General features: G+C 49.9%; 4 protein-coding genes and 1 pseudogene across 25 annotated transcripts; 2 read left to right on the forward strand and 3 right to left on the reverse strand.

The window, feature by feature from the left end:
• Positions 2376–11444, forward strand: CCDC84 (coiled-coil domain containing 84). Of its 2 annotated transcripts, NM_001244396.1 has the most exon segments (11): positions 2421–2578; positions 2711–2874; positions 3298–3396; positions 7856–7922; positions 8005–8067; positions 8376–8440; positions 8593–8698; positions 9868–9898; positions 10875–10964; positions 11033–11165; positions 11245–11444. In NM_001244396.1, coding segments are annotated over 11 exon segments (984 nt in total). In that variant the 5' UTR covers positions 2421–2458; the 3' UTR covers positions 11291–11444.
• LOC110255442 lies at positions 3956–5229 on the reverse strand (annotated as a pseudogene).
• On the reverse strand, positions 9922–14185 carry RPS25 (ribosomal protein S25). Of its 2 annotated transcripts, none has more exons than XM_003129920.3 (5): positions 14044–14185; positions 13717–13812; positions 13045–13228; positions 11554–11652; positions 9922–10113 (listed from the first exon to the last, which is right to left on the reverse strand). In XM_003129920.3, exons 1-4 carry the CDS (start codon positions 14044–14046, stop codon positions 11558–11560), a joined length of 378 nt encoding a protein of 125 aa, XP_003129968.1. In that variant the 5' UTR covers positions 14047–14185; the 3' UTR covers positions 9922–10113; positions 11554–11557. The 2 variants fall into 2 exon arrangements, with proteins under 2 accessions (XP_003129968.1, XP_003129967.1); XM_003129919.5 differs by lacking the exon at positions 9922–10113 and adding an exon at positions 10581–11466.
• On the forward strand, positions 14207–18355 carry TRAPPC4 (trafficking protein particle complex 4). 3 transcript variants are annotated; one of them, XM_003129918.4, is made up of 5 exons: positions 14207–14714; positions 14878–15052; positions 16058–16161; positions 17059–17185; positions 18005–18355. In XM_003129918.4, exons 1-5 carry the CDS (start codon positions 14540–14542, stop codon positions 18081–18083), a joined length of 660 nt encoding a protein of 219 aa, XP_003129966.2. In that variant the 5' UTR covers positions 14207–14539; the 3' UTR covers positions 18084–18355. The 3 variants fall into 3 exon arrangements, with proteins under 3 accessions (XP_003129966.2, XP_013834915.2, XP_020918608.1); XM_013979461.2 differs by having other exon boundaries at positions 14483–14714; positions 17035–17185; XM_021062949.1 differs by lacking the exon at positions 16058–16161 and having other exon boundaries at positions 14494–14714.
• On the reverse strand, positions 19289–26079 carry SLC37A4 (solute carrier family 37 member 4). Of its 18 annotated transcripts, none has more exons than XM_013979449.2 (11): positions 26000–26078; positions 25364–25621; positions 24450–24789; positions 23467–23699; positions 22900–23143; positions 22239–22397; positions 21934–22019; positions 21316–21459; positions 21050–21115; positions 20319–20457; positions 19289–20206 (listed from the first exon to the last, which is right to left on the reverse strand). In XM_013979449.2, exons 3-11 carry the CDS (start codon positions 24595–24597, stop codon positions 20040–20042), a joined length of 1386 nt encoding a protein of 461 aa, XP_013834903.1. In that variant the 5' UTR covers positions 24598–24789; positions 25364–25621; positions 26000–26078; the 3' UTR covers positions 19289–20039.

The following is a 27094-nucleotide window of genomic DNA, read 5'->3' on the forward strand; positions in this document are numbered from 1 at the left end:
TTAATTTTAATTAAGTTAACATCTTGATGATTTTAACAATTTGACGAACATGTGTAGAACTTTTCTGCTAGTTTGAACAAGTCAGGTATGACCAAGACACATCTCTGCACTTCAGGAGATTCTTAACTACTGGGCTTTCCACTGGCTGCTAAACAAAAAGCAATAGGATGAGCAAAGGACCTTGGAATTGAAAATAAACTCTGCAGTATCCACTCTAGACATCTTCACAAAAGGGATGACATTTCATTCATTCAATCATGAATTGATCTAAGAGCTTATAAATAGATTGAAAGCTTACCACATTCCAGACAAAGTCACCAGCCGTATGGAAATTTCATTCTAGTTCATCTTTCAGAGCCCTATATAATAGAAAGAATTTATCAGGCAGAGGGAACCAAAGGCTAGAGATGCTAAAGTACACAGGAGCAAAAGGACTGCAGGACTATTGCCTGGAGGAGAGTGTGGAGGAGGGAGGGGGAAGGGGGAACAAGTGGGAGACAAGACTGAAAAGGAGGTTAGGAAACCTAGTGTTAAAAAATCATGCTGCAAAATTTAGATATTTCCTGAAGGCTGTTTAGAGACATTAAATTAATCAGGAAAGTCACTTTAGAGACTTTAAGACCAGAGTCTGAGTATCCATGAGGACGCAGGTTTGATCCCTGGCCTTGCTCAGTGGGTTGGTGATCCAGTGTTGCTGTGACCTGCAGTGTAGGTCACAGATGTGGCTTAGCTCCCAAGTTGCTGTGGCTGTGGTGTAGGCCAGCAGCTGCAGTTCCAAATCAACCCCTAGCCTGGGAACCTCCATATGCCACTGGTACAGCCCTAAAAAAAAAACAAAAAACAAAAAAAACCAACCAACCAACCAAACAAACAAACAAAAACGGAAAATGGATCACATATGGTAGAGGCCTGAGTGTAAAGGGAAGCTTCAACAGGAAGTCAAGACCTGAAGGGGAGTCTGACTACTTTCTGGGTCTGAATTATGTAGTTGACTGTATACACCCACAGACATTGTAACCCATCCAGGTTAATGCACCAGCACCAGCAACAAATCTTTTTTTTTTTTTTGGCAGCCAAAAAAAAGGCATAAGATCCTAGGCCAGAGATTGAACCTGCACCACAGCAGTGACTCCAGCCACAGCAGTGACAACACTAGATCCTTAATCCACTGAGCCACCAGAGAACTCCACCGTTAACAAATCTAAGGAAAGCTAGGGACACCATACCAGCTTTATTTGCTCATCTTTCAAGTAAGGTCTGGGCTAGGACCCAGTCTTTTTTTTGGAGGGAGCTCTAGGGTAGAGATGATAGTCTGGGGATTTTAGCCCTGTGAAGGAGCAATTTACCTTAGGTCTGAAAGGAGATAGGAAGGCAGTTGACTCTGGGAGAAGTGGCTTATGAAGAATTAGTAAAATTCCTCTAGATTAGCAGGTTTACCGTTTTTTGTTTTTTGGGTTCCTTTTACTGCACCCTGGGCAGGCGGAAGTTCCCAGGTCAAGGATTGAAGCTGCACCACAGTAGAGACCAGAACTCTGGGTCCTTAACTTGCTGTGCTATAAGGAAACTCCGAGCATGTTTACAGATTAAAAATGTCTTCTCTTAGCAATGATTCTGCAACCTTTTTGGCTTTGCCATTACATCTTTACAGGAGCAATGCTCAGAACACCCCATGGTGGTATGAGTGTGATTAGGTCTCAGATTAGGCCTTCAGTTTGTGTTCCCAACAGCCAGCTGGTACTGCCTCTGCCACTTTACACCTGTGCAACCTTCCATAGAATTACTTCCTCCTTCACGCCTCAGTTTCCTGCTTGCAAAATGCCAGTAAGGATAGTCATCCCATTGGGTTATTCTGAGGATTACATGAGGTAGTTTTTTGGGGGGGTTTGCAATTTTTTTGCTTTAGCATATGGAAGTTCCCAGGCTAGGGGGTCCAATCAGAGCTGTAGCTGTTAGCCTACAGGATCCGAGCCGTGTCTGCCACCTACATCACACCTCACGCCAACCGGATCCTTAACCCGTTGAGCAAGGCCAGGGATGGAACCCGCGTCCTCATGGATCCTAGTCAGGTTCATTACCCGCTGAGCCACGAAGGGTCCTCCTACGTGAGGTAGTTAACAAAAGCTTTGGACACACACTGAGCACCCTATTAAACACTAGTTATGATTGTTACATTGTCTGTATTGGTCCTTGTCTGTGTCCCAACCTGCGCGCTCTTTCCCCGCATCTGCACAAGCGAAATCGACCACCTCATCCGAACACACAGCACTAGGTGACTAGACGACTGGCTGGGTTTGCGCGCCGTGAGGCAGCCAGGAGAAAACCCGCGCAGCCGCAGAAGGGCTTGCAGTGGCGCCTGCCCTCCACTGGGGGCAGATGGGTTCGCCCCGCCCCCTAGAGGTCAGAGGTCACCGGACGGCAAAGGAGCAGCTCCGCATCGCGGATCCCGAGTCCCGCGCCGATGGCGCCGGCGCAGCGCTGCCCTCTTTGCCGCCAGACTTTCTTCTGCGGTCGCGGGCACGTCTACAGCCGCAAGCACCAGCGGCAGCTGAAGGTGGCTTTGGAGCGGCTCTTGCCGCAGGTGCGGACAGGAGGCCGGAGGGGACCATGGAAGCCCGGGGGCGGGGATGCGAGCGAGCAGGGAGGGCCGGAGGGCTTGGGATCTGAAAGTCCCGCCGGGGTTCCACTTAGCCTCTCCCCCTTTCTGCCACAGGTAGAGGCTGCCCGCAAGGCGATCCGCGCCGCTCAGGTGGAGCGTTACGTGCCCGAGCACGAGCGCAGCTGCTGGTGCCTGTGCTGCAGTTGTGAGGTGCGGAAACACCTGAGCCACGGAAACCTGACCGTGCTGCACGGGGGGCTCCTGGAGCATCTGGCCAGGTGAGCGCCGTGTCAGGAGCCGCATAACAAAATCGAGCACACTTGTGGAAGGGAGGGTTTGGGGTGGGTGAGAGGAAGAACGCTTTTGTGATTTGATCAGGGTAGATAATTGAATCCTCTTATAGGCATCAAGGGTAGCAAGTTTATGGCTGCCATGGTCCCAGTGGTGTTGGAGGTCTAGCTCGAAAGCCAGCTGAGCAGCTGCCTCAGACAAGGTTGCTGCCCATCACTTCCTCTCAGATTCTTCCATTTTTATTGGGAGGAGACTGGAGATGCTGGAAGAGACTACTAACAGCATACATCTCTCAGCCTTGCCCAGAGGCAGAAACCCAGACGTCAATTTGCATTATTTATTTAATGCCTATATATCTGAGTAATATTCTTTAATCTCTCATTGAGATTACTTATCCTCTCCAACCTCAGCCCAGAGCACAAGAAAGCAACCAACAAATTCTGGTGGGAGAACAAGGCTGAGTTCCAGATGAAAGAGAAGTTTCTGATCTCCCCCCAGGATTATGCACGGTAAGTCCCTGGTTATGAATGATTAAGTGGCAGAGTGTGGATTTTCTGGGTCTGTGTTAGGTACTGGAGCTTCGTCTATTCATTAGAAGTATGGTGGACCTCATTAGTATCCATTTTCTTCGTAGCACTCATTCTAGGCACTATTTTGGACACAAAAAAACTATGACAGAGTCCTTGAAAGGTTTATAATCTAGTTAGGGCATGGGATTTAGTGTATTGAGCCAATAGAGAACAGCATGTAATGAAAGTTGGCAGTAAGCAATTACTTAATGTGTGACAGAGAGACTACTAAGGTCCTTTAGGAACAGAAGAGGCTATTTTCTTCCTTTTTTCCATTCTCCTTTATTCTAAAAACACCTAGTTTGTTGCAACCTCATAGATCAAAAAATAAAGTCAGAAAAGGGTGTGGGGAAGATCTTTGTAATGTGCAGGGGTTGGGAAAGGAGAAACGGTTGGTAACCCGTCCTCTCCTTGCACACGCAGCCCTGGCTAGGCAGTAGGGGATCTGAGAAGGAAATAGGCAAAGATCTAGGGTTGCTGAGGGTTGGAGGCGGCCCCTAAACACAGAGCTTACCCCAAAAGCCCCTTCAGTGCATGACAGGGAAGATGAGATTCAGAGATGGAAGCAGCAAACAGAAAAATCAAGTTAGCAGTTACACAGGAGAAGTGGAGTCATTATGGTAAGGAGCTTAAAGAAGGAAAAACTAGGTAAAGGGGCAATGAGAAGTTCTCCTTGAGACAACCCCCACCCCACCCCACCCCCGCAAGGGGGAAAGAGAGGTAGGAGCCAGTTTGCCTGTTAACTTAATATTAAATTGGGAGTGGGAGTTAACAAGGAAAGTTATTTCAGGGGATGATTTCTCACCCTGTACAAGAGAAGCTGAGGGGCCAGGCCCGGCCCCTCACTAGTCAGCATGGTGGTGGGATTATGGGGAGGGGGAGTCCTCAGGGCCCTGTATAGCTGGGCAGGGAGGCCCTTCAGCCCTTCATCCCACATCCCTTGAAGCCTTGTGCCAGTGAAATTCCAGAGGGCACTGCTGCCAGAATCGGGATGTCTCCCTCTGCCATTCATTGTTAAATGTGGCCTCACTCTCATCCAGGATGTAATCCTGCTGCTTCTCCTGGTCTCCTGTGCGGTGGTTTCAGGGAGCACTGGAGGATGTGAGCCTGGTCTCGGAAGTGACGTCCCATGGACATCTGCTCCAGTCCACTGTCCGAGTCCTGTGCAGTCCCCCATCTCCAGGATCCCACCTGGGGCTCAGCGCCTCTGATGTTGCCTGGTAGACCTTGGAGGCACCATCGCCATGTTGAAGTAGATGATAGTGGAGGATGACAAGGTCTGGCAGTTGCCTCCAGCTGTCATGTGCTCCATGTTCCCAATCATGTCCATGAAGCCACCCCACCTTCCCAGCATCCTAAAGTGGCATGTTGCCACCAGTGATGCTGAGGAAGGGGCTATATCCAAAGCCATCTGACAACTTCTCGTTCACGTGCTGATGGTGAATGGCAAAGGGGTCCATCAGAACGTGGGGTCCTCAGGTCCCTCATGAAGTGGAACATCGTGATTTTAGCTCCAGGGGGCTCCACTTGGTTCCTGATTGGGCTCCATGGCCCATCTGGCCTGTCTTACCTTTCCCAGGTCATGGCAGGATCTGGCTTGAGGCCCAAGACATGGGATCGGTCCAGACATGAGCTCTGAAGCCTCCATGCACCACCCCCCCGCCCCCGGTCCACCGGCTAGAAGAGGCTTTTTTTATTTTTTCCCTCTTTTTGGCTGTTCGTGGCATATGGAGTTCCCAGGCCAGGGATCAGATCCAATCTGCAGTTGTGATCCACGCTGCAGCTGTGGCAATGCTGGATCCTTAGCCCACCTTGCAGGGCTGGGGAGCAAACCTGTGTCCCAGCGCTCCAGAGGTGTCACCAATCCCAATGCACCACAGCGGGAACTCCCAGAAGAGTCTTTTTATAGTGTGCAAGCAACTTGTGCTCACACAGTGCTCACCAACTTATATTTTAAGTGGCCTCTGGAGGACCCTGAGCAACTGGAATGCAGGAAGGGGGTCAGCACAGAGGGTGAGCCCTGCCTGCCTCAGGAAGCTCACATCACTTTTATTGGGATCATATTGAGATTAGAAAGTGTGGAACCCAAGGGGATCCCAAAGCCAAAGTTAAGGAAACACATGGTGTTTATTACTCCTTTCTATTCACTGTGGATAATAATGAGGGAATAAGAAATGCCTAAATCCAACTAGCTTGCCTAGGGATTCAGAGCAGGAAACCAAGGCCAAAAAGCACTCACTCCTCACACCCTGACCCCCCCCCCTTCATATGGTTTTCAGTGGATGAATAAAGGATAGTTGAGCAGAAAAGACTTATTGAGAATTATGAGGATGAGTATGGACTCTTTGAACTTTTTGGGGGGGTGGAGCACCGCACCAAGGTTGATTCCCTGGACGTGCAGGTTTCCAGGCTAGGGATCCAGCCCACACCACAGCAGTGACAATGCCCGATCCTTAACCTGCTGTACCACCAGGGAACTCCATGAACTTCTTATTTAAATATAGTTTGATTTTTGAACCTTACAAACTTCACTCACACAAGATAAGGCCCAGCCAAGCCTGACTGATTGGACCAGTAAAGATACAGTAAGCCACATTTAGATTTAGGCAGTCTATTACTTACATAGGCAGTGAAAATAATAAGTCCAAAGTGCCAGCTTCCCAGGTCATACCACACACCGAAAAGGACCGCACTGATACACGTACAACTGAGAGACTGCAGTGGGAGCTGTGTGATACCATTGCTGGGAAGCCAAGTCTAGACTGCAGCCACATGCTTTACATCTGCAGCTCTGAGAGCAGAAAGCCCCATAACCCCATCAGAACGCAAGTTGATGAGAAACTGTTTGTGAGGGCCTCCCATGAGACAGGGAGGCGAGTGGGGGATGGCCTCCTAGCAGCTCCTTTCAGGCAGCTTGTGTTTCCTGGAGGATCATGCAAACCTTCAGCCAAGATTCTGATAAGCTGTGGTTCAAGGCCCTGCCTATATGGATACATCCAAGGCTGCCAGGGCACAGTGCCAGAGCCATTCCCCTCCATAAATGTTCTACGCTATTAAAATAAGGCAGGTGGGGGGATGCGCTAGGCTTGTGGGATGGAAATCCTCTAAAATTGGATTGTGATGATCATTGAACAACTATAATAAATTCATTTGAGTAATTTAAAAAATTTTTTTAAAAATAGGAGTTCCCATCGTGGCGCAGTGGTTAACGAATCTGACTAGGAACCATGAGGTTGCGGGTTCCATCCCTGCCCTTGCTCAGTGGGTTAACGATCCGGCGTTGCCGTGAGCTGTGGTGTAAGTTGCAGACGTGGCTCGGATCTTGTGTTGCTGTGGCTCTGGTGTAGGCCGGCGGCTACAGCTCCGATTAGACCCCTAGCCTGGGAACCTCCATTTGCCACAGGAGAGCCCAAGAAATAGCAAAAAGACCTAAAAAATAAATTTAAAAAATTTAAAAATAGAATAAGGCAAGGAGTTCCCATTGTAGCACAGCAGTAACAAGCCCTCTTAGTATCCATGAGGACACAGGTTCGATCCCTGGCCTTGCCCCTTGGGTTAAGGATCCAGTGTTGTTGTGAGCTCCAGTGTAGGTCACAGATGTGGCTCAGATCCTCCACTGCTGTAGCTGTGGTGTAGGCCAGTAGCTGTAGCTCCAATTTGATCTCTAGCCTGGGAACTTCATATGCTGCTGGTGCAGCCTTTAAAAGACAAAAAATAAGGCAAATGTAAATTTTTATTTTTCATGTGAGTTCCTGCATCAGGAGTCAAATCAGAGCTGCAGCTGCTGGCCTACAACACCGCTTGTGGCAACACTGGATCCTTAACCCACTGAGTGAGGCCAGGGATCGAACCTGCAACCTCATGGTTCCTGTCAGATTCATTTCCACTGTGTCACGATGGAACCCTGGAACTCCCATGGCATGTGGAAGTTGCTGGGCCAGGAACTGAACTTGAGCCACAACGGCAACCCAAGCTGCTGCAGTGACAATACCAAACTCTTAACCCACTGTGCCCCAAGAGAACTCCCATGCTGAGTTAAATCCCATGATGTTCTAAAACTCATTCTGTTTTGAAAAGGAAGTATGAGTAGGAGTTCCTGCTGTGGCACAATGGGTTAAGGATCTGGCATTGCAGCAGCTTGGATTTGAGCCCTGGCCTGGGAACTTCCATATGCTATGGGTACAACCAAAAACAAAAGGAAATGTGAGTATAAGAGGAGCCAGGATGGCTAAATGTTAACAGTAAATCTGGAGGAGAGGCATACAGGTATTCCCTGTACTCTTTTATTTCTGGGAATTTGAAATTATTCAAAATTTAGGAAGAACATGGTCTACTGAGCATCTTTTCACAACTAGCAGGCACAGGGGTTCTGGGCTGACTTGCTATTTTTCTTTTTTAGATTCAAGAAGTCCATGGTAAAAGGTTTGGATTCCTATGAGGAAAAAGAGGATGAGGTGATCAAAGAGGTAAGTTAAAGGAAAGGCCTCTGAAGCACCCAGCCCCCACCACCACCACCCTGCACTTATCTAAGCAGACTCTCTCCCACAGATGGCAGCTCAGATCCGTGAGGCAGAGCACAGCCGGCAGGAGGTGGTTCGTTCTGTCTTAGAGGTTGGTTTCCCTCGGAGGAGCCAGAGCAGTATCCAAATCCACTGATTCCTGGTTCTCCCAGGTCCAGCATTTCGCCCACCAGCTCCTAAGAGAATTCATGGACTCTTCTGCTCGGCTTGAATTCCCTTCCCTGCCCACCAGGGGGCAGGCCTTGTCAGTGAACAAGATAGGGGCAGGGCTGGGAGGGAGGGAAGGAAGTTTGTAAGATGGGCAGTGTGTCAATTTGTTTACTTCTGGAGGGTGGGGACATGGCCTAGGCAAACTCTTAAGCATCCTAGACACATTTATTTTTCCTGAATCAAACTCAGCCTCAGGCAGTGCCAGACCCAGAAGAGGGCTCTTCAGCACCTGGAAGGTGGAAAGGAACAAACAGGTAAGGCTGTTTGGAAACCTTGTTGAGAGTTCTGACTTCTCTTAGCATTTTCTGTAACTTTTTTATTTGGGAAATGGTAACAAATCTCATCTGTACTACCCTATTGGCTCAGGGACCTCATCTGCCAGCTTGGCTTCTGTTTGTCTTTTCAGCCAAGTAGCCTCGGCCTCACAGCAGTCCTCATACTTGAATCTGCCACCAGCCCCCGAGCTTGACTGGATGGAGACAGGACAACCTCTGACATTCATTGGCCACCAGGTACAACGGATAAGAAAGCCAGGAAAGACCCAGTGCCCCCTCAGTTCGCAGGACATCCATCTCTTCTGATGTTTCTATGTAGTCTACCTATTCCTTCCTGTCTTTGCTGTAGGCTTTTCCCTCTAGTTGTGCTGTCCTATAGCATCATGTTCCTAGACCTTTTTTTTTGTTTTTGTTTTTTTTGTTTTTTTGCTATTTCTTGGGCCGCTCCCGCGGCATATGGAGGTTCCCAGGATAGGGGTCCAATCAGAGCTGTAGCCACCGGCCTACACCAGAGCCACGGCAACGCGGGATCCGAAGCGCGTCTGCAACCTACACCACAGCTCACGGCAACGCCGGATTGTTAACCCACTGAGCAAGGGCAGGGATGGAACCCGCAACCTCATGGTTCCTAATCGGATTCGTTAACCACTGCGCCACGACGGGAACTCCCCTAGACCTTTCTTCACCCTCCATGGGGGTATTTTCTACACGTTGCCTCCACTGCCATGTCTGAATGCCAACTCCTAAATCTCCTCCTTTGCAGAACCCACAGTTCTGGCTCAAGGACATTTATAGATAACCCACAGGCACATCAAACTAAACCCCAGCACTCACAATTGCCATTACTTTAAATATGCTTTCCTTCCCTCATCACCTAACACTTACTTCCCTTTAGCACTTAGTTCACATCATTTTCTCAAAGCCAGCTTATCTGAACAGGGTATGTTATAAATTGATGCTAATTAAGCCCAGTGTAATTTATGTAATTTTTAATATTTAAATCTTTTCCCCAATATGTATGCTCTGTAAGGAAAGGGTTTTAGAGTTCCCTTTAGACACAACAGGTCAACGACCTGGCACTGTCAGTGGGTTGCAGCTGTGGTGCAGGTTCCACCCCTGACCCAGAAACTTCCACATCCCATGGGTGTGGCCAAAAAAAGGGGGGGCTTGTTTACCTAGCGTGTAGCAGGCAACCTGTATGTCTCCACTATTAAGACCTTGAGTCATCTGAGAACAGGACTTTCAATGATTTACTGTGCTTTTAAGATTCACATCAAGCCACTGCAGTCAGCACTGTAGCAGAGGTTCCATCCACCTCCTGTAAAATTTGTGCTATCTCTAGGCTATGAGTATCCTATCATTTCTTGGCTTTCTCATCTAAGATTTCTCCTCATTTCCAAATACAGGATACACCAGGAGTTGGTAACATCCACTCAGGTAAGCCCAGGGCAATGTTTTTCTCAAACTGTAAGAAGCATTTTTATTATTTTTTTTTAATAATAAAAGTTAAGATAAAACACTCTCTACTCAGTGAACTTGGGATCTTTCAGACAAACCCTGGGGTTCTAGGTCTTCCACTGGTAGGAGGGTACCCAAGACATACTTCAGATGTATCTGAGGAACTCAGTCAGTGCCTTGGCCCAAAGTAACAGCTATACATTAAAAAAAAAAAAAAAAAAGATGCTCATCAGATTGGCAAGAAATAAAGACTGACCATGTATATATATAGGAAACCTCATACACTGCTGGTGGGAATGTAAAATGGCACAACCACCTTGGAAAACAGTTCAGCAATTTCTTAAGTTTAAACATACAACCACCATTATGACCCAGCTATTCCAAGAGAAAACATGTTTGCACAAAGGCTTGTACACAAATTGTCATAACAGCTTTTGTAATAAGCCAAAACTGAAAAAGAAAATCCAATGTGCCTCAACAAATAATGCAAAGAAAAGTAACTACTGATACATGCGACACACAACTCTCAACTATGCTGAAGGCCTAAAATTATAGAAAATGAAAACTCTAGGAACAGAAAGAACATCAGTGGTTGACTGGGAAAAGGGTATAAAGGAAGTGCTGGAAGAAACTTTTAAAGAAGCACAAAAATACACAGAAGTGTTCACTATCTTGATTGTAGTGATACTTTACTCAAAAAGTTCTATACGCTTTAAATCTGTGTGGTATGTTGTGTCAGTTATGCCCCAATATAATCATTATCAGCACACATTACTTTAAACTAGCCTAAGTTCCTCAACTTCTCGTAGTCCAGAATTCTTGCATTTTGCTTTTGAACATTTACTACAACTCCCAATTAGGTAAGACCTTATAGCTGTTTCAGAGTAGATTAAAGATTAAAAGAAAAAAAAAATTGAGTGTCTTCACTTTCACTTTATGGGTCTCCCTTTTCCAGGTGCCACACCTCCCTGGATGGTCCAAGATGAGGAATATAGCTCTGGAAGCCAACAAATAGGACCCTCCTATGAAGAGTTTCTTAAAGAAAGTAAGTTAACTAATGCAGGAATGGTGGTGGCTTAAGTCTTTCTACTCAAAACTGTTTACTTATTGCAGAGGAAAAACAGAAGTTGAAGAAACTCCCACCAGACAGAGTTGGGGCTAACTTTGACCACAGTTCCAGTACCGGTGCTGGCTGGCTGCCCTCTTTCGGCCGGGTCTGGAATAACGGACGCCGCTGGCAATCCAGGTATGGTCCCAAGTGTCAGGACCCCAACCTCTGCACCCCTTTGGAGGTCTCACTTTGCTAACCTTTCATTTCCTTTCAGGCATCAATTCAAAACAGAAGCCGCAGCAAGAAACAAACAGCAATGACATAAAGAAAACAAGCGGATGATTTCCTGATACATTTGAGCCACAATAAGGCTCAAAGCCAAGTCAACAATCTCATACCTACTACTGTCCTTTGTAATTGCCCTTAGGAAACAGACACACCCATTTTTTAATTAAAGTTTTATTTTTCAAAATGTACAGTGTACAGCTGGTTGGACCTGTTAAAAAAAAAATTAAAGAATCAGAACTATAGAGCTTTGTGAATACTTCCTATACCAAGAGCCCCTCCCTGGGTGTTTGCTCACCTGTTTATGCATCTTCTCCAGCAGCTGGGGCATCTCCACCCTTGGTATTTCGCGTGTAAATTACTTGAGCTCTGTGCTTTGAAACCAGTTTAATAAGTCCTAGGAAGAAAGGATACATTTTTCACACAGCAGTACTGTGAAGTACTTAGCAGCTTTAAATATGTTCCCCAAAGAGAAATACTAAATTTAAGCCTTAGTAGGCACACCTACCTTTCTTGGTGATAATCTAATTCGAGTCAGGCTTTTAAAATGAGGCCCAGGGGAGTTCCCGTCGTGGCGCAGTGGTTAACGAATTTGACTAGGAACCATGAGGTTTCGGGGTTCGATCCCTGACCTCACTCAGTAGGTTAAGGACCCAGTGTTGCCAAGAGCTGTCATGTAGGCTGCAGACATGGCTCAGATCCCGCATTGCTGTGGCATAGGCCGATGGCTACAGCTGATTTGACCACCTAGCCTGGGAACCTCCATATGCCGCAGGAAGTGGCCCTAGAAAAGACAAAAAGACAAAAAAATAAAATGAGGCCCAGAAATAAAAATAAAAAATAAGATCAGGAGTTCCTGTCATGGTGCAGTGGTTAACGAATCCGACTAGGAACCATGAGGTTGCAGGTTCGGTCCCTGCCCTTGCTCAGTGGGTTAACGATCCAGCGTTGCCGTGAGTTGTGGTGTAGGTTGCAGATGCGGCTCGGATCCTGCGTTGCTGTGGCTCTGGCATAGGCTGGTGGCTACAGCTCCGATTCAACCCCTATCCTGGGAACCTCCATATGCCGAGGGAGTGGCCCAAGAAATGCCAAAAAAAAGACCAAAAAAAAAAAAAAAAAAGTAAGATCAGAGGCCCATTACTTGCTCCTGAGACAGCCACCTTCACAGCACTTTACTATTAACTTCCATATTGGACACTATAGATAGCTTAACTTTTTTTTTTTTTAAGGGTCGCACCTGTGGCATATGGAAGTTCCTGGGCTAGGGGTCAAACTGGAGCTGCAGCTGCCAGCCTGTACCACAATAACAGCAATACAAATCAGAGCCACATCTTCCACCCTCACGACTTGCGGTAACACCGGATCCTTCAATCGAGTGAAGCCAGGGATTGACCTGCATCCTCATGGATACTAGTAGGGTTCTTAACCCAATGAGCTACAAGAGGAATTCCAGCTTAAAATATTTATGTACTCATTTATGCTAATATAAAATTACAGTAATTAGACTCACCACTCAATTTAAACATTTTACCATAAAAGTTTTAAAATATTTTAATAGCCTTCTTTCAGTATAACTGCTTCCTCTGTAATCCTATGTGTTTTACTCACCTGAAAACAGAAATGATCCCAAAGCTTCACCAAACTGCCACAGGTGTCTATGGCACAAAAATGGCTAAGAACCCTGCTTTACACAATCACCGGTCTGCCTGCACCTCTTGCATTTAAAAGAACAGGTCAAGCCAATTTAAGGTGCAAGAGCATACACACCAATACAACGCAACACTCTCACCTTTGCTCAGGAGTTCCTGAAGGGCTGCCCTGGCCAGAGAACCACGAATCTTCAGTCTCTCAGAGACAACAGCTGGAGTTATAAGCTTATAGTTGGGAACTTCTTTACAGAGTTTGTCATATGTCGCTTTGTCAAACAAGACTAGGTTATTAAGCTTGTCCCGAACTTTGCCTTTGGACCACTTCTGCTCACAAAAAAAAAAAAGGAAAAAGTCAGTGCTCATCAAAGAACCAGTCAATTGGTCTTTCCCTCCTCCCGAACAACCTGTGTCAGAGAAATCTGACACAGTTGTAGGGCTATACTGAAAGGACAGCTTTTTATTCCTCGGCCTGCAGAAATCTACCGCAGCACTTGCAGAAACTCTCAAATTAATATTCAAATATTACAAAATCAGGATTCAAAATAAAAAAGACCTGGTTACCGTTAAGCACACCAAAGGTACATTATGTTTTGGAGGTGGGTGGGGACCATTATCTTGGAAACTTTCCGCTACCAGCTGAGCCCCACGAGTCTGATTAAAATAACATTAGATGCTAGATATAGGAATAAAAATCTCCATACACACTTGTTCCACGACCTCACAAGCCACTTGCCACATATCACTTATTAGTACACCAAGAGGAGATGGGCGCTCCCAGTCTCCCTCAGTGTTCAAGGAGGGGCACATCCTACCTTCTTTTTGGCCTTGCCCCCAGATTTGTTCACTGGGTCTTTGTCTTTCTTGGCCGACTTTCCGGCATCTTTCTTCTTCTTGTCGTCCTTGGGCGGCTGTAGAAGAAAAGCGGGAACACAACCAGTTCTTAAGGCAGCCTCATGCTACTCCTACTCCTGTGCTCTCCACCCCGCCCAGACCCCACAGCCGGAGCACATGGGGGAAGGTTAACAGCCCTCCCGCCTTGAGACGCGGCAAGAAATTCTTGGAGCCCTCCTCCGATGCCGCGTCAACCGTGCGCCGACACCTTCCGCTCCCAGAACCACACGGCTTCTCCTTGGGCTCACCATAGCGAAGCCGGGAGAGCAGCTACCAGTAGTGCCTCCTCGCTAAGATGTCGGACAGAAAGGAAGCACGGCTTGCGAAGAGGCCCAGAAACCCCTGTCCGCAGCGAGCGCTTCCGGGGCAAAGGGCGGAGCCACGCGGAGGAAGTCCCGGGGAGCAGCTGACACTCAGGACCGGAAGTAGCCTGAGCGATATAGGTGTCCGCTCCACAGCCGCGCGCTCTCGTTAGGCTCTGCCGCTACGCGTGAGGCAGTGACGCGTTGCTACTTCCGGGCACTAAAGGCCAGGAAAAGGGGATGGAAAACAATTTCCTAGGTCCAGCAACTATCTCCGCCGTTACTGACACCCAAGCGTTGCCCCAGTGCGCAAGCGCTGCAGCGAGCCGCACGCTGCAACCGGGAGGGGGAACAGAGGCCAGGGGCGTGTCGCGTGCTGCGGTTCCGGGGCGGGGCTGGGAGGAGGAGGCCGAATCCCAGTTCCGCAGTCGCTGCGGCAGCAATGGCGATTTTCAGTGTGTATGTGGTGAACAAAGCTGGCGGCCTGATTTACCAGTTGGACAGCTACACGCCACGGGCCGAGGCTGAGAAAACGTTTAGCTACCCTCTTGATCTGCTGCTCAAGCTGCACGACGAGCGTGTACTGGTTGCCTTCGGCCAGCGCGACGGCATCCGGGGTGGGTTAGGCTCGGGCCCGGGGGGCGGGGCCCGGTGCTGCAAGAGTGGGCTGGTGTCTCTGTGTTGGAAGTGGAGGGGGCGAAGAGTTGGGGCCAGGTCCCTTGTCCCCCCGGAGGGATCTTCAGGCTGAGGCGTTGTTGACACTTAGCCTCGCCTCTGCAGTGGGCCACGCAGTGCTGGCCATCAATGGTGTGGACGTGAATGGTAAATATACGGCCGATGGGAAAGAGGTGCTGGAGTACCTGGGCAACCCTGCTAACTACCCGGTGTCCATTCGATTCGGCCGGCCTCGCCTCACCTCAAATGAGAAGCTCATGCTGGCCTCCATGTTCCACTCGTAAGTTACCCCCAGCCCTTGCTAGCTTCCATCCGTCTGCACTCGGCTCATAGACTGGCTGAATTATTGTGGTTCTGCGCTCAGAGACTACTGAGCGGTGTGCTTACCTTTCCCTACGTCCCTACTTCTAAATCGTCAGTTCTTGTGTTAATGAAAAGAACTGATCCAATATATCTAGGCTTTAAGTAATACTGGTAGTGGTGTATGATTTTGCATAAGTCAGCTTCTCCTTTCTGAGTCTTTGTTTCCTCATCTTTCAAGCAAGGCAGTTGAGGGAGTTCCTGTTGTGGTGCAGCGGGAACGTATCCGACTAGTAACCATGAGATTGCAGGCTCGATCCCTGGCCTCTAGAGGGTTAAGCATCTGGCGTTGAGCTGTGGTGTAGGCGGCAGATGTGACTCAGATCCTGCGTTCCTGTGGCTGTGGCCTAGGCCATAGGCCGGCAGCTGTAGCTCCGATTCAACCTGTAGCTTGGGAACTTCCATATGCCTGGGCTGCGGCCCTAAAAAGCAAAAAAAGAAAAAAGAAAGGCAGTTGAACTAAATGATCTTTAAGGTCTTTTCTAGCTGTCAACTCTGGTGTTAGCCACAGCGTGAGTAAACAATGGGACATATTCCCAGACTTACTTTTACCCAGTTTTTTCTTCTTTTCTGGTGGCACTGGCGGCATGCAGAAATTTCTGGGCCAGAGATTGAACTCGAGTGATGACTGCAACCAGATCCACAGCAGTAACAATGCCAGATCTTTAACTGCTCAGCCACCAGGGAATTCCTCAAAATTTTTCACTGTAAATGTTTTGTAGCAAAGTACAAATGTAAAACGTGCAGAATTCAAATGAATTTTTAAGAAATTTTGATACCGCTGCTAGGCGTTCACTGCTTCTTCCGATGATCTCAGGCTGTAGTGTGAATTCCTCAGCAGATAAGAGTCACCTCAGCGGGAAAGTTTGAGAAGCTTTCCTCCTTATAGGAGGTACATTCCCAGCTTTGCCTCCTTTGCACATAGGCTGTTCGCAATCGGCTCCCAGCTGTCTCCTGAACAGGGCAGCTCAGGCATTGAGATGCTGGAGACAGACACATTCAAACTGCACTGCTTCCAAACACTGACAGGTATGGGCCTCCAGACAGGCCAGAGGGATACAGTGGGGCAGGTTGGGGGAAGGGATTGACGAAAGTTGGCTTTGGTAAACAAAGGGGGTGATTGGCCTTTTCTGGCACAGTTGTTTGTTTTGTGAATCTGATGCCAGTTTTGTCCATGCCACTGAACATGCTCAGCCCTGGTTATCCTGTGCACAAATAAACTTACCTTAATGTTACCTCGTGTTGCACATGTTTTGGAAAGTGGAACGGGTTGTTCCAAAATGAAATGGGAATGCCAAATGGAAATGGCCTTTGGATCGTGAGCATCATTGCATCACTCCCTGAAGGCATATTACCAAAAATTGCCTGAATTTGTTTTCTGCCTGGCACTTTCTGCTGAGGGCCCCCAAGGCCAGAAGTAAGTGACAGAGCTAGAACTCAGCCTGGTCGCTCAGTCAGCTGAGTGATGGGATGAAGTCACTTCACTTCTCTGGTCTCACCTGTAGATTCGGTCTTGCCTTTCATGGTTTTTTTTGTTTTTTGTTTTTTAATAAAAGTGGTTAAAAGCAGATCCCATTTTATTAGGGGTCATAAAAGGACAGCATTCAGTTTTTCAACATTGTAAGTATTAACTGTAGGAGTTGTTTCCTAGATGCCCTTTATAGGGTCAGGAAAATTCCTCTCTATTTCTATTTCTCTGAGTCTTTACAAGGAAGAGATGTTGGGTTTTATCAAATACTTTTCCTGTGTTTATAGAGGTGATCACATTTTTTTTCTATTTTAGTTTGTTAATATGATGAGCCTTTCATGTTTTATGTAGCAATAAAGATAAAATAAAAATGGGCTTATGGCAGTGCTTACAAACATAGCACAACATTATTTGCTGCATTCTTTGCCCTTTAGTAACCATTCCTGGTCCCTCTCCAGGGATAAAGTTTGTGGTGCTGGCAGATCCTAGGCAGGCTGGGATAGACTCTCTTCTCCGAAAGATTTATGAGATTTACTCAGACTTTGCCCTGAAGAATCCATTTTACTCCCTGGAAATGCCCATCAGGTATGTGGTCCCACTCATCAGATTTTGGTCAAATTCTCCTTGCCTTCCTTCCCTGTGTGCTCTTCCCCAGTGTAATTTTGAAGTGTAATAGAGGTGGTTTTTGGGGTGTTTTTGTTTTGCTTTTGTAGGGCCACACCCGCAGTACATGGAGCTTCACAGGCTAGGGGTCAGACTGGAGCTACAGCTGCAGGCTACGGCCACAGCCACACCAGATCCAAGCTGCATCTGCGACCTACAACCACAGCTCACTGCAACACCAGATCTTTAACCCACTGAGCGAGGCCAGGGATCAAACCCACAACCTCATGGCTCCTAGTCGGATTCTCTTCCGCTGCGCCATGACTGGAACTCTTACTGGGTTTTTTTTGGGTCGGGGGGAGGTTTATGGGGTTTTTTGGTCTTTTTAAGTCCGCACTTTCGGCATATGGAAGTTCCCAGGCTAGGGGTAGAATCGGAGATGCAGCTGTCAGCCTACGCCACAGCCACAGCAATGCCAGATCCGAGCTGCATCTGCAGCCTACACTGCACTTGCGCCAACGCCAGATCCTTAACCCACTGAGCAAGGCAGAGGGATCAAACTCTCATCCTCAGAGACACTATATCAGGTTCTTAACCTCCTGAGCCACAATGGGAACTCCCTAGAGTTATTTTTAAATAAAAGTGAGCAGGCTTTTACTTACTTAGAAAAAACACAGACTTTCCTTGGGGTTTATGTTCTTCTTCAAGCAGAGTTTCTGCTGGCTCTACATCTGTGCCCAAAGGGGAGAAAGCCTCAGGCCTCACACTTTGTCCTTGTTGTGCCTCCTGGGCTTGGTCTAGGTGTGAGCTGTTTGACCAGAACCTGAAGTTAGCCCTGGAGGTGGCAGAGAAGGCTGGAACTTTTGGACCTGGGTCTTAGGCTGAACCTGCAATGGACGCCCCACCCCAGATTCTGAGAGATCCTGCAGCAGAGGTTCTGCTGTTTCCAGTTGGATGGAGATTTCAGCAGCCTTGCTAGTGCACTTGAAAATGGGAGGATGCTGAGCCTGATGACATGTACTGATCCCTGAGCCTTAATACCATGCTCTCTTCCCTCCTGTATCTTTCATGGTCCTACTTCCCAGCTCTGTACAGATTATTTATGGAGGAGGTAGGCCCAGAAATGCTGTAATAAACATTCCTTTAATTTCAGTGTTTGCTATCCTAATTGATGGTTTGGGGTCTGGGGAGGTTTGGGAGGGGAGACACCTGAGAAGGGAGTTCTGGGAAGATGAGGTACTATGTTCTAGCAGAAAACAAAACAAATATGTGTTCATGAAGTGAATGAATGAACATGGGACTTTGAATCAGGATCTTGGACCCAGTTCCAGAATTGCTATTGACTTCCTCCGTGGTGGGTGTGGTGATGATGATAATGGAAATGACATGGAACATTTGTCTAGTGCTTACAGTCAAATTTTACTACTTTATCTCACTTAATCCTCACCCTTACCTCAGGGGTTCATTCTGTTTCTTTTTTTTTTCCTGGGGCTGTTCTCACGGCATATGGAGATTCCCAGGCCAGGGGTCTAATCAGAGCTGTAGCTGCCGGCCTACACCAGAGCCACAGCAACGAGGGATCCGAGCAGCGTCTGCAACCTACACCACAGCTCGCGGCAACACCAGATTCTTAGCCCACTGAACAAGGCCGGGGATCAAACCCGCAACCTCATGGTTCCTAGTCAGATTCGTTAACCACTGAGCCACAACAGGAACTCGTTTACAGAGGGGGTTTAGCAAGGCACAAACTCTGCCTCCATCTCAAATCTAGTTACCAACAGACTAAGTCTGAACTCGGGCTTTGTAACTACACTGCCGGTGAAGGTTCTGTTGCCTCCCTCCACCATGTTATTAACATGCCTGAAACCCAGTAGCTTTTCACCTCCAAGATGTTCATTGAATTATGCAGTGTGAAGTTGAAGGAGGGGATACAGGAGCTTAAAGGAGTCTATCTAACCTTGGCTTTCCTATTCCAAGGGAATGAAGTCTCTCTTGGGGTGGAAAAAGCAGGTATTAGGGAGTATTTTCCAAAGAAAGCACTCTCGCTCGTGTTACCCCTTTTGAAAGAATGAGTCACTGACAGTGTTTAGTATCAAATCTAGTTTTAATTTTCTATAACAAGTCTCTGTACCCTCCCACCCTTACCCCCTACTGTACCCAAGGTATCGGTAAGAGTGACGGCCTCCCCTCTTCCACTGGAGTCCAAGGTATTGGCAATAGCAACTGCCCCCTGCTGAGAGGTCTCAGGGCAGTCCCGGGCTACTGCTGTCCTGCTACAGGAGCGTCACCTCAGGTGGGGATGGTGTGTGATGGGGACAGGACGGAGCCCAGGAGAGGGAGAAGGGTATAGGAGACTCCCTGAGTGCTGGGGTTTCCAGTTTGAAGGCAAGAACTAACGGAGTCCAGAAACAAAGGTTTTCTCTCTCTCTCTCTCTCTCTCTTTTTTTTTTTTTAATTTTTATGGCTGCACCTGAGGCATATGGAAGTTCCTGGGCCAAGAATCTAATCCGAACTGCAGCTGTAGCAATGCTGGGTCCTTTAACCTGCTATGCTGGGCCAGGGGTTGAACCTACACCTCTGCAGCAACCCAAGCCACTGCAATTGGATTCCTAACCCACTGTGCTACAGTGAGAACTCCCAAAACTTGTTTTTTAAATAGAGAGAGGATGGGGAGCTGGGACCTCATTAGCCACTGATAACTTCCAGCACCACCTGGGTGAGGGAAAAGGTGCAGAAAAAGAAAGTCAAAGGTGGTGCTGCCAGAGCAGCCCCCTCCCTCCCTTTCCCAACCCCCATGACACAGGTGAGAAAGGACGCTCCAGAGTTTGCACGGTCTTCACTCAGCCTTCTTTGGCACTCGGCCCATCTTGGTGCGGATGTTTCGTAGGAGGAAGAAGGCACCTGTACTGGCCGCACAGATCACTTCAGCCACCCAGAAGGCTGTGCTCCAGCTGTAATGCTTGGCAATGGTGCTGAAGGGCAACCCAGCCAGAAAGCCACCCACTGTCAGGGAGGAGGGGAAGAGCCTGAGTCATTGTGAGCTTAGAGCCCATGGGGCTTGCTCCAGCCCCCAGCTGGCCTATGTGCAAGGCGTCAGTGGGGGTCTATCACTTACCATTGGCCATGAGTCCCACAATGGCATGGGAGGTGCCACACAGGTTGGGAGGGGCACTCTCATTGGCTATGACTCCAAACAAGGCAATGGGACCATAAGAGGAGAAACCAAACACAGCTCCCAACACCAGGATCCAGAGCTGCAAGAGCAATGCAAAGTAGCATTTAGAATCTGAGAGGAGTTCCCATCGTGGTGCAGCAGAAATGAACCCAAGGAACCATGAGGTGCGGGTTTGATCCCTGGCCTCGCTCAGTGGGTTAAGGATCCGGCATTGCCATGAGCTGTGGTGTAGGTCGCAGACACAGCTCGGATCTGATGCTGTGGCGTAAGGCCAGCAGCTGTAACTCCAATTAGACCCCTAGCCTGGAAACCTCCATACGCCAAGGGTGTGGCCCTAAAAAGCAAAAAAAAAAAAAAAAAGTCTGAGAAAGCCTACTGCCTACCTATTGCTTGGCCCCAGGAGCAAATAATTGTAAGGAGACAATAAGCGCCCCCCCCAACACACACACACACACATCCCCCCCCTCCCCACCACGTCCCAATACAACTGACTACAGAACGAGAGGAGTGGAGGGGCCTGTGCAGGTTGGTGAGGGAGGTACAGAAGCCATCCCTCCCAGTCAGATGCTGTCTCCTCAGGATTTGTGCTAGCTGGATGGGCTTGGAGGTAAAGCAGAGGGGACAGGACAAAGTTGAGACACCAGAGAAAAACCAAAGGTAAGATAAGGCACCTCGTGCTCCGTAAAGCCTGTGAGCTCAGCAAGAGGGTGCAGAGCTGGAGTCCAGAAAGCAGCATCCTAGAGGAGCACAGAGAGGAGAAGAAACAGGCCCAGAGTCAAGGATCGGTAGCAGAGTACAGAGCAGGAGAACTGAGATACAAATAGAAGTGAAAAGGGAAATCTGAGAGGCAGAGAGAAGCCATGGATGGGGAGACAGAGGTCAGTGGCCCTTACTTTCTCGTCCTTGTGCCTGCCATGGGCCAGGCCCTCCTGTTTACCTTAGGGGAGTCACTGGTCACAGTTACCCGGAAGAGGTACATGGATGCTGTCATGCCAGCCATCATGAGCAGCAGCAGGCCATGGCGGGGGTTCCCGTGGATGGACAGCCCTGCCTGTGGACACAGTCCTGGCAACGTCAGGCCCTAGGAGCAGCAGAGAAACCTCCACCCCTGGACTCTGACACAGTGGCCCTCTGCTAACAGGTCTTTGGCAGTCCCACCACAGTTCTTGGCCCGGGACAGCTCTGGGAGGCCCTGGGACCTTGTCATTATGTTCTGAAGCCAAACTCCACAGCATCCCTTCCTCCACTCAGGGCGGGCTTAGGGACACGTGCTGGCGGGCTGCACCCAGTCCTTTCCCAACCTCAGTTTCCTTGGGGCTGTGGAGAATTCTGCTGCTAGGCTGAGAGAAATTTTGGCTCTCCTTGACATCAGCTAAGAGCCTCATCACACCCCTAAGAAAGAGGAGCCTGGGATCATTCCCACTTCGCCCACCCTAAACCAGCACATGCCATGGTGCCCACGCCCCAGGGCTCCCACCTCCCTGGTGCCTATGCCGGTCATGATGAGAATATTTTAAAGGGACCCTCCTCCTTCCTGTCCCTTTTGCTCACTCACCTTTGCCATGGCCCGGTCTGACAAGTAGCCAGCTGCGATGCTGCCTACAAGGCCCCCAACCTCCAGGGCACTCATGTAGGAGCTACCTGCAGTGGGGAGTCGTGGTGGGAAGAGGGAAAGGAAGGGAGGAAGGGTGTTATCCTGTGGGGTTGCCCCAGATCGGCTTAAACACAGAGAGGTACAGGGTCCCCAAGGGTGACCGGCCACAGGGAAAGAAGAAAGGATAAAGGAACCAGGTCTGAATTTCCCATCCCCTGCACTGGCTCCTGCTCCCAGGCCCGCCCTTGTCCCAACCCTCATCTCACCCACGAGGGCTGACTGTCCTTTCTCCTGGATAAGGAAGAACTGGCCCCAGTCAGTACAGCACGTCTTTACGCCAAATACCACAAGGTAGCCAATGGAGAGCACCCACAGGTAGGGGGTCAGCAGCAGCTCCTGTAAGGTACTCTCCTCCTTTGAGGAGCCTGGGGGTGGGAGGAGGCCAGGCCTCAGGCTCTGCTGCTGCCGCCCTGCCCCCACCAAGCCCCCACCACTCATTAACCAGCCACAGGGTCAGAGTCCATCCACACAGCCAGGGATCAGCAGAAAGGTACCCCCTCACCCACTGCCCTGCCCTCTCCCCTCCACTCCAAATCTCAACGAATAAGAACCTGAAGTCCAGCGATGGAGGAAGGCACCCAAGCCACTTAAGCTTAGGATACTGTCCCCACAGGGAAATCTGGCTCTGTTGTAGGGAAGGACTAGGATGCAACATGAGTCATAGCATTTTGGGCTCTGCCACTTGTCTGCTACTTAACTGCCTCTCAGGATGGTGTTTGATTCCTCCCCACCCACTCTCCATCATCATCCTTCTCCCAACATCTGCTGGCTAACACAGAGCCAGGCATACAGCCAGTCCTCAATGAAAGTCTGCCAGGTGAATGATGAATGAAGGTTCCCCAGTAGTTGGCTTGAGTGGGTGCTCACCCTTCTTGCCCTTGGAGGGGATAGGGTCCAGGTTGCGGAGTCCAACATCAGCAGGTTCATTGTGGATGAGCAGGAGACAGAGGAAGGAGACAACCACACACAAGGCCCCAGACAGGGCCAGCGTGCTACGCCAGCTATAGCTCTGGGCGAGGATGGTTGCCAGGATGGGGCCCAGCCCTCCAGCCAGGTTCATGCTAGTTGATAGGATGGCCCACCAAGTGCCAAACTGAGATGGCTCAAACCACTGTGGGGACAGAGTAGAGGGGGCAGAGTAGGGACCCAGCCTACAGTCCATATTGAAGGTAGGGGGTCAGGTGGGGCAAACCCAAAAGCTCACATTACAGAGATGAGGGAGAGGGTGCTTCTATTTGGCAGGGCCCATTCCCTCATCTGCCACCTGATCCCACCACATTCAGGCTCCTAAAATATCTTGACAAGCAAAACAGGAACAGGACTGGAACTCCTGAGGAACCTGCTCTGGGTTGGGGGTGGAGGTGCCGTGTGCTCACGAGCTCTTTAGGTATCTTCCCACCTAGCTAAGCCAGCTCCTTGGAAGCAGACACTCACCTTCCGCAAGATCTTGCCACACGGGGGCCAGCCCAGCCCCTGGGCCAGGCCATTGAGGAACCAGAGAGCAGCGAAGACAGGTACTGTGGAGCTCCAGGAAAAGATGACATTGACCAGGCCAACAAGAAGCAGCCCAGAGGAGAAGAGCCAGCGAGCACTCATCTGGTCAGACAGCACCCCACTCACAAACTTGCTGATGGCATAGGCTGCTGACTGGCTACTGGTGATGAGCCCTGCAGGGAAGGGGAGCAGGGAGCAGGACACCTGGGGGGTTAGGGGCTGGGGCAGAGGCACAGGAGGGTGGAGGAAGGCATGGGGTCAGGTGGGTAGAGGTGCCTCCCAGGATAAGACAGGTTCATTCCAAGAGGAATAGGAGGAGCCTGTGTTGGAATCCTGACATTCATTCATGGGGCTGGGCTACTGCCTCTCTGTGAGCACTAGCCCCAGGCTGACCCATGACTTTTCAGCCTCTTGGAGAGTTCCAGCAGCAGCTGTCAAGGGGCAGGAAGGGAGCAGGACAGGGCCGCCCTCGTCCCTGGGCTTCTCATATGCCCGATATCCCCCTCACCCTGGATGCCAACCTCTGGCAGTTCAGTTGCCCCACCTCTGAAGAGGGGGCAAAAGGCTTAGAATTGGAGTCAGGGACCTTATTCCTCCTGAAGGGTATTCTACACAGATGCAGAAACCATGCTTAGAACCCCCCTGACACAGTGCCTCTGGGACACGCGTAGATCACGGGCACAGACACACACATCAGATAAGCAGCCCTCAGACATGCACAGACCATATGCACAGTCCCTCACCCATGCCCATGGACGTGGACCTCAGAGCCTCCTCTGGCATATGCACCGTCCCTGGCCTCTACCATGCAGACACTCCGCACCCTGCACACCCACTACATGCCCACCACACTGCACCAACACCCCACTTGTCCTGCTGGTCCTGTGTCCCTGGGCCCACCACCCTACCCTGCCAGGGCTCACCCAAGTCATCCTTGTCCAGACGGATCTCTTCCACCAGCGACGGCATGACAAAGGAGAAGGTCTTGCGGTTGAAGTAGTACAGGCTGTAGCCTCCAAACATGGCTGAGAAGATCACAGCACGATAATAGCCGTAGCCTCGGGCCGCCATGGTGGGAGAGAGCAGGCCCTACCGGCTGGGACACGAGCTTCTGACCACAGCTCCTGCTTTCGGCTCTCGGTGCCCAGACCTGCTGAGTTAGGCTTTTTCTGCTCCCTCCTCCAATCAGCCTCCCAGGCTCCCTTTATAGCCAACTTCTGGACAATCATTAAGCCTGGGGCGGCTCCTAAGGAACCCAGTGTCCTGAGGGAGACAAGAAAACAGGAGATTACTGACTGCCAAGCTATGGGGAGGTCTGAGATGGAGGCAGTGCCCTTGAGTCAGGCCAGGATTGTGTCCCCAGGATTTCTGCCTTTCCCTGCTCTTCCTTGTCTGCCTGCGAAACCAGCTGTGATTAAAGCCTTAACCTAATTACTTTTGTCTGCTTGAGCCCAGGGGAGGCAGGGGTGGGTGAGGAGAGCTGCCCTCTCTAGCCCTGCTCCCTCAGTCACCTACCTTCTCATTCATTCAAAGAAGGTTTATTGAGGACTTACTGGCTGCCAGGCACTACACTAGGTGCTGGGTTAGTTTTCACACACAGGTACCTGCAACAGACACATACCTGCAACAACTCCACTTTCAAGACTTCTAGAGCTGACCTCAAGCCCTGTAACTCCCAAAGTTTAGCACCCCTCAGGGTGTAACTGTTTATTCATAGATTCACAACGGTAATCAAAGGAGAGGGTACTTCCCCTCAGGCCGCACAGTGTCACAATGAAACACCCACTAGAGGCTGGGTTTCTGGTTGGGTGACTCAGGTGCCTCTGGTCCCCTTTACCCTTGACGTCAGTATGGGCTCCAATCTGGCAGGCTGGGGCTTCAGGGACCGTGACCCGACCGCCCGTGGGCGGGGAGGCGCAGCAGCGACTTCAGGCGCAGTGCCCAAGCTCCCGGCTTCCCAGTGCCCCGGCAACACGCCCCCGGCTTTTCTGCTCGGTTGGGAAAGCAACTGGAGCAGAAGGCGTAGGCTCAAGCGGAGGAGGCGACTGCACGTAGGCACCGGAGGCCCTTCGCTTCAGGCGCCGAGTGGCTCCGCCTGGCGGGTGGGGCCGGGCGGGGTGAAGAGAAAGGAGAGAGCGAGGCGGTTGGCTCTCGGCACCTGCCCAGCCCGGTGTCCTCAAGCTACCCAGGACACCCGACTCTGGCTAGGAACCGACCCGGGCCCAGGCGCAGAGGCTGGAGAGGTGCGGAGACCCAGGACTGGTGAGACACAAAGGAGCGGGCGCATGCTGGTCCGGGGCAGCGCCTCGGCGGCCCCCGGACCCAGCGACTGCCCCCACCACCCCTGAACCCTGCAGGAGCAGCCCGGGGTTGGATCTTAAGTTAGGCCAAAAACAAAGGAGCCACAACACCTGAAACTCCCGCTCCAGCCCTGCCCTCAGGCGACGCCCCTCCCGGGCACACCGCCCCCTACCTGAACGGAGGTGGGAGCCAGAGCAGGATGGGGCGGGGCCGGAGGGGGGCCTGGCGGGCGCATGCGCATGCGCCCTGGGTGGGGCGGAGCCTCCGCCTGCGTCTTCCCGCCCCCAGAGCCGAATCCAACCCTAAGCCTTTGGATCACGCTGATTCACAGCGCCTCTTAGAGGCTGGATTCATTCAACCCTTTCTTGTCTGATGTTCTTCAGCAAACCATTTTTTTGGTGAGTCCTTACTGCAACTGATTACAGTTCCTTGAGTTGCTCACAGTCTAAAAACGTAAGAGAGGAGTTCCCATCAGGGCGCAGTGGTTAACGAATCCGACTAGGAACCATGAGGTCGCGGGTTCGGTCCCTACCCTTGCTCAGTGGGTTAACGATCTGGCGTTGCCGTGAGCTGTGGTGTAGGTCGCAGACGTGGCTCGGATCCCGTGTTGCTGTGGCTCTGGCGTAGGCTGGTGGCTACAGCTCCGATTTGACCCCTAGCCTGGGAGAGTGGCCCAAAGAAATAGCAAAAAGACAAAAAAAAAAAAAAAAAAAAAAAAAGTAAGAGAACACAGTATTTTCTCTAAGAACTTAATGCCGTCCTCAATAAGCACAATATGAACATTTAACTTCTGGTTAGACTGTTGAAACGAGCAGGGCCCTGTAGGGTTCCTGGGCACAAGCCTGTCTCCCTTTATGCCCATTTCTTGTTTTTAGGAAGTAAATGTCAGCCTCCTTAACCTTCCCTGAGTTCCTAAAGACAGATTCAAACAGTTGCTAATCCGGGAAGGGAGGGATTGCAGAGACAGGGGAGGAACAGTCTAGAGACAATAGTGCAGCCTTGGGGCAAGGTCCTGGTTCCTCCTCAAGGAATATACATAACAGTATCTTTGAGTTCTTCGGCAGAACTAAACCCCCAACAAATGAAAGCCAGAGAGGAGGACCACCAGAACCAGTCCTGGGGCCACTAAACACCAACTTCGAAGAAGAATGAAAGCTTGCATCTGTCTACCTGATCCTTTTCTGTGGCCCTATTTTCTATTCCTAAACTATAAAACCATTTCCTATTTTCTCCCAAAGGAGGGCATAGTCTTTAGGGCATTAGCCTG

This window comes from Sus scrofa, chromosome 9 (genome assembly GCF_000003025.6).
Source record: "Sus scrofa isolate TJ Tabasco breed Duroc chromosome 9, Sscrofa11.1, whole genome shotgun sequence".
NCBI classification, from domain to species: domain Eukaryota; kingdom Metazoa; phylum Chordata; class Mammalia; order Artiodactyla; family Suidae; genus Sus; species Sus scrofa.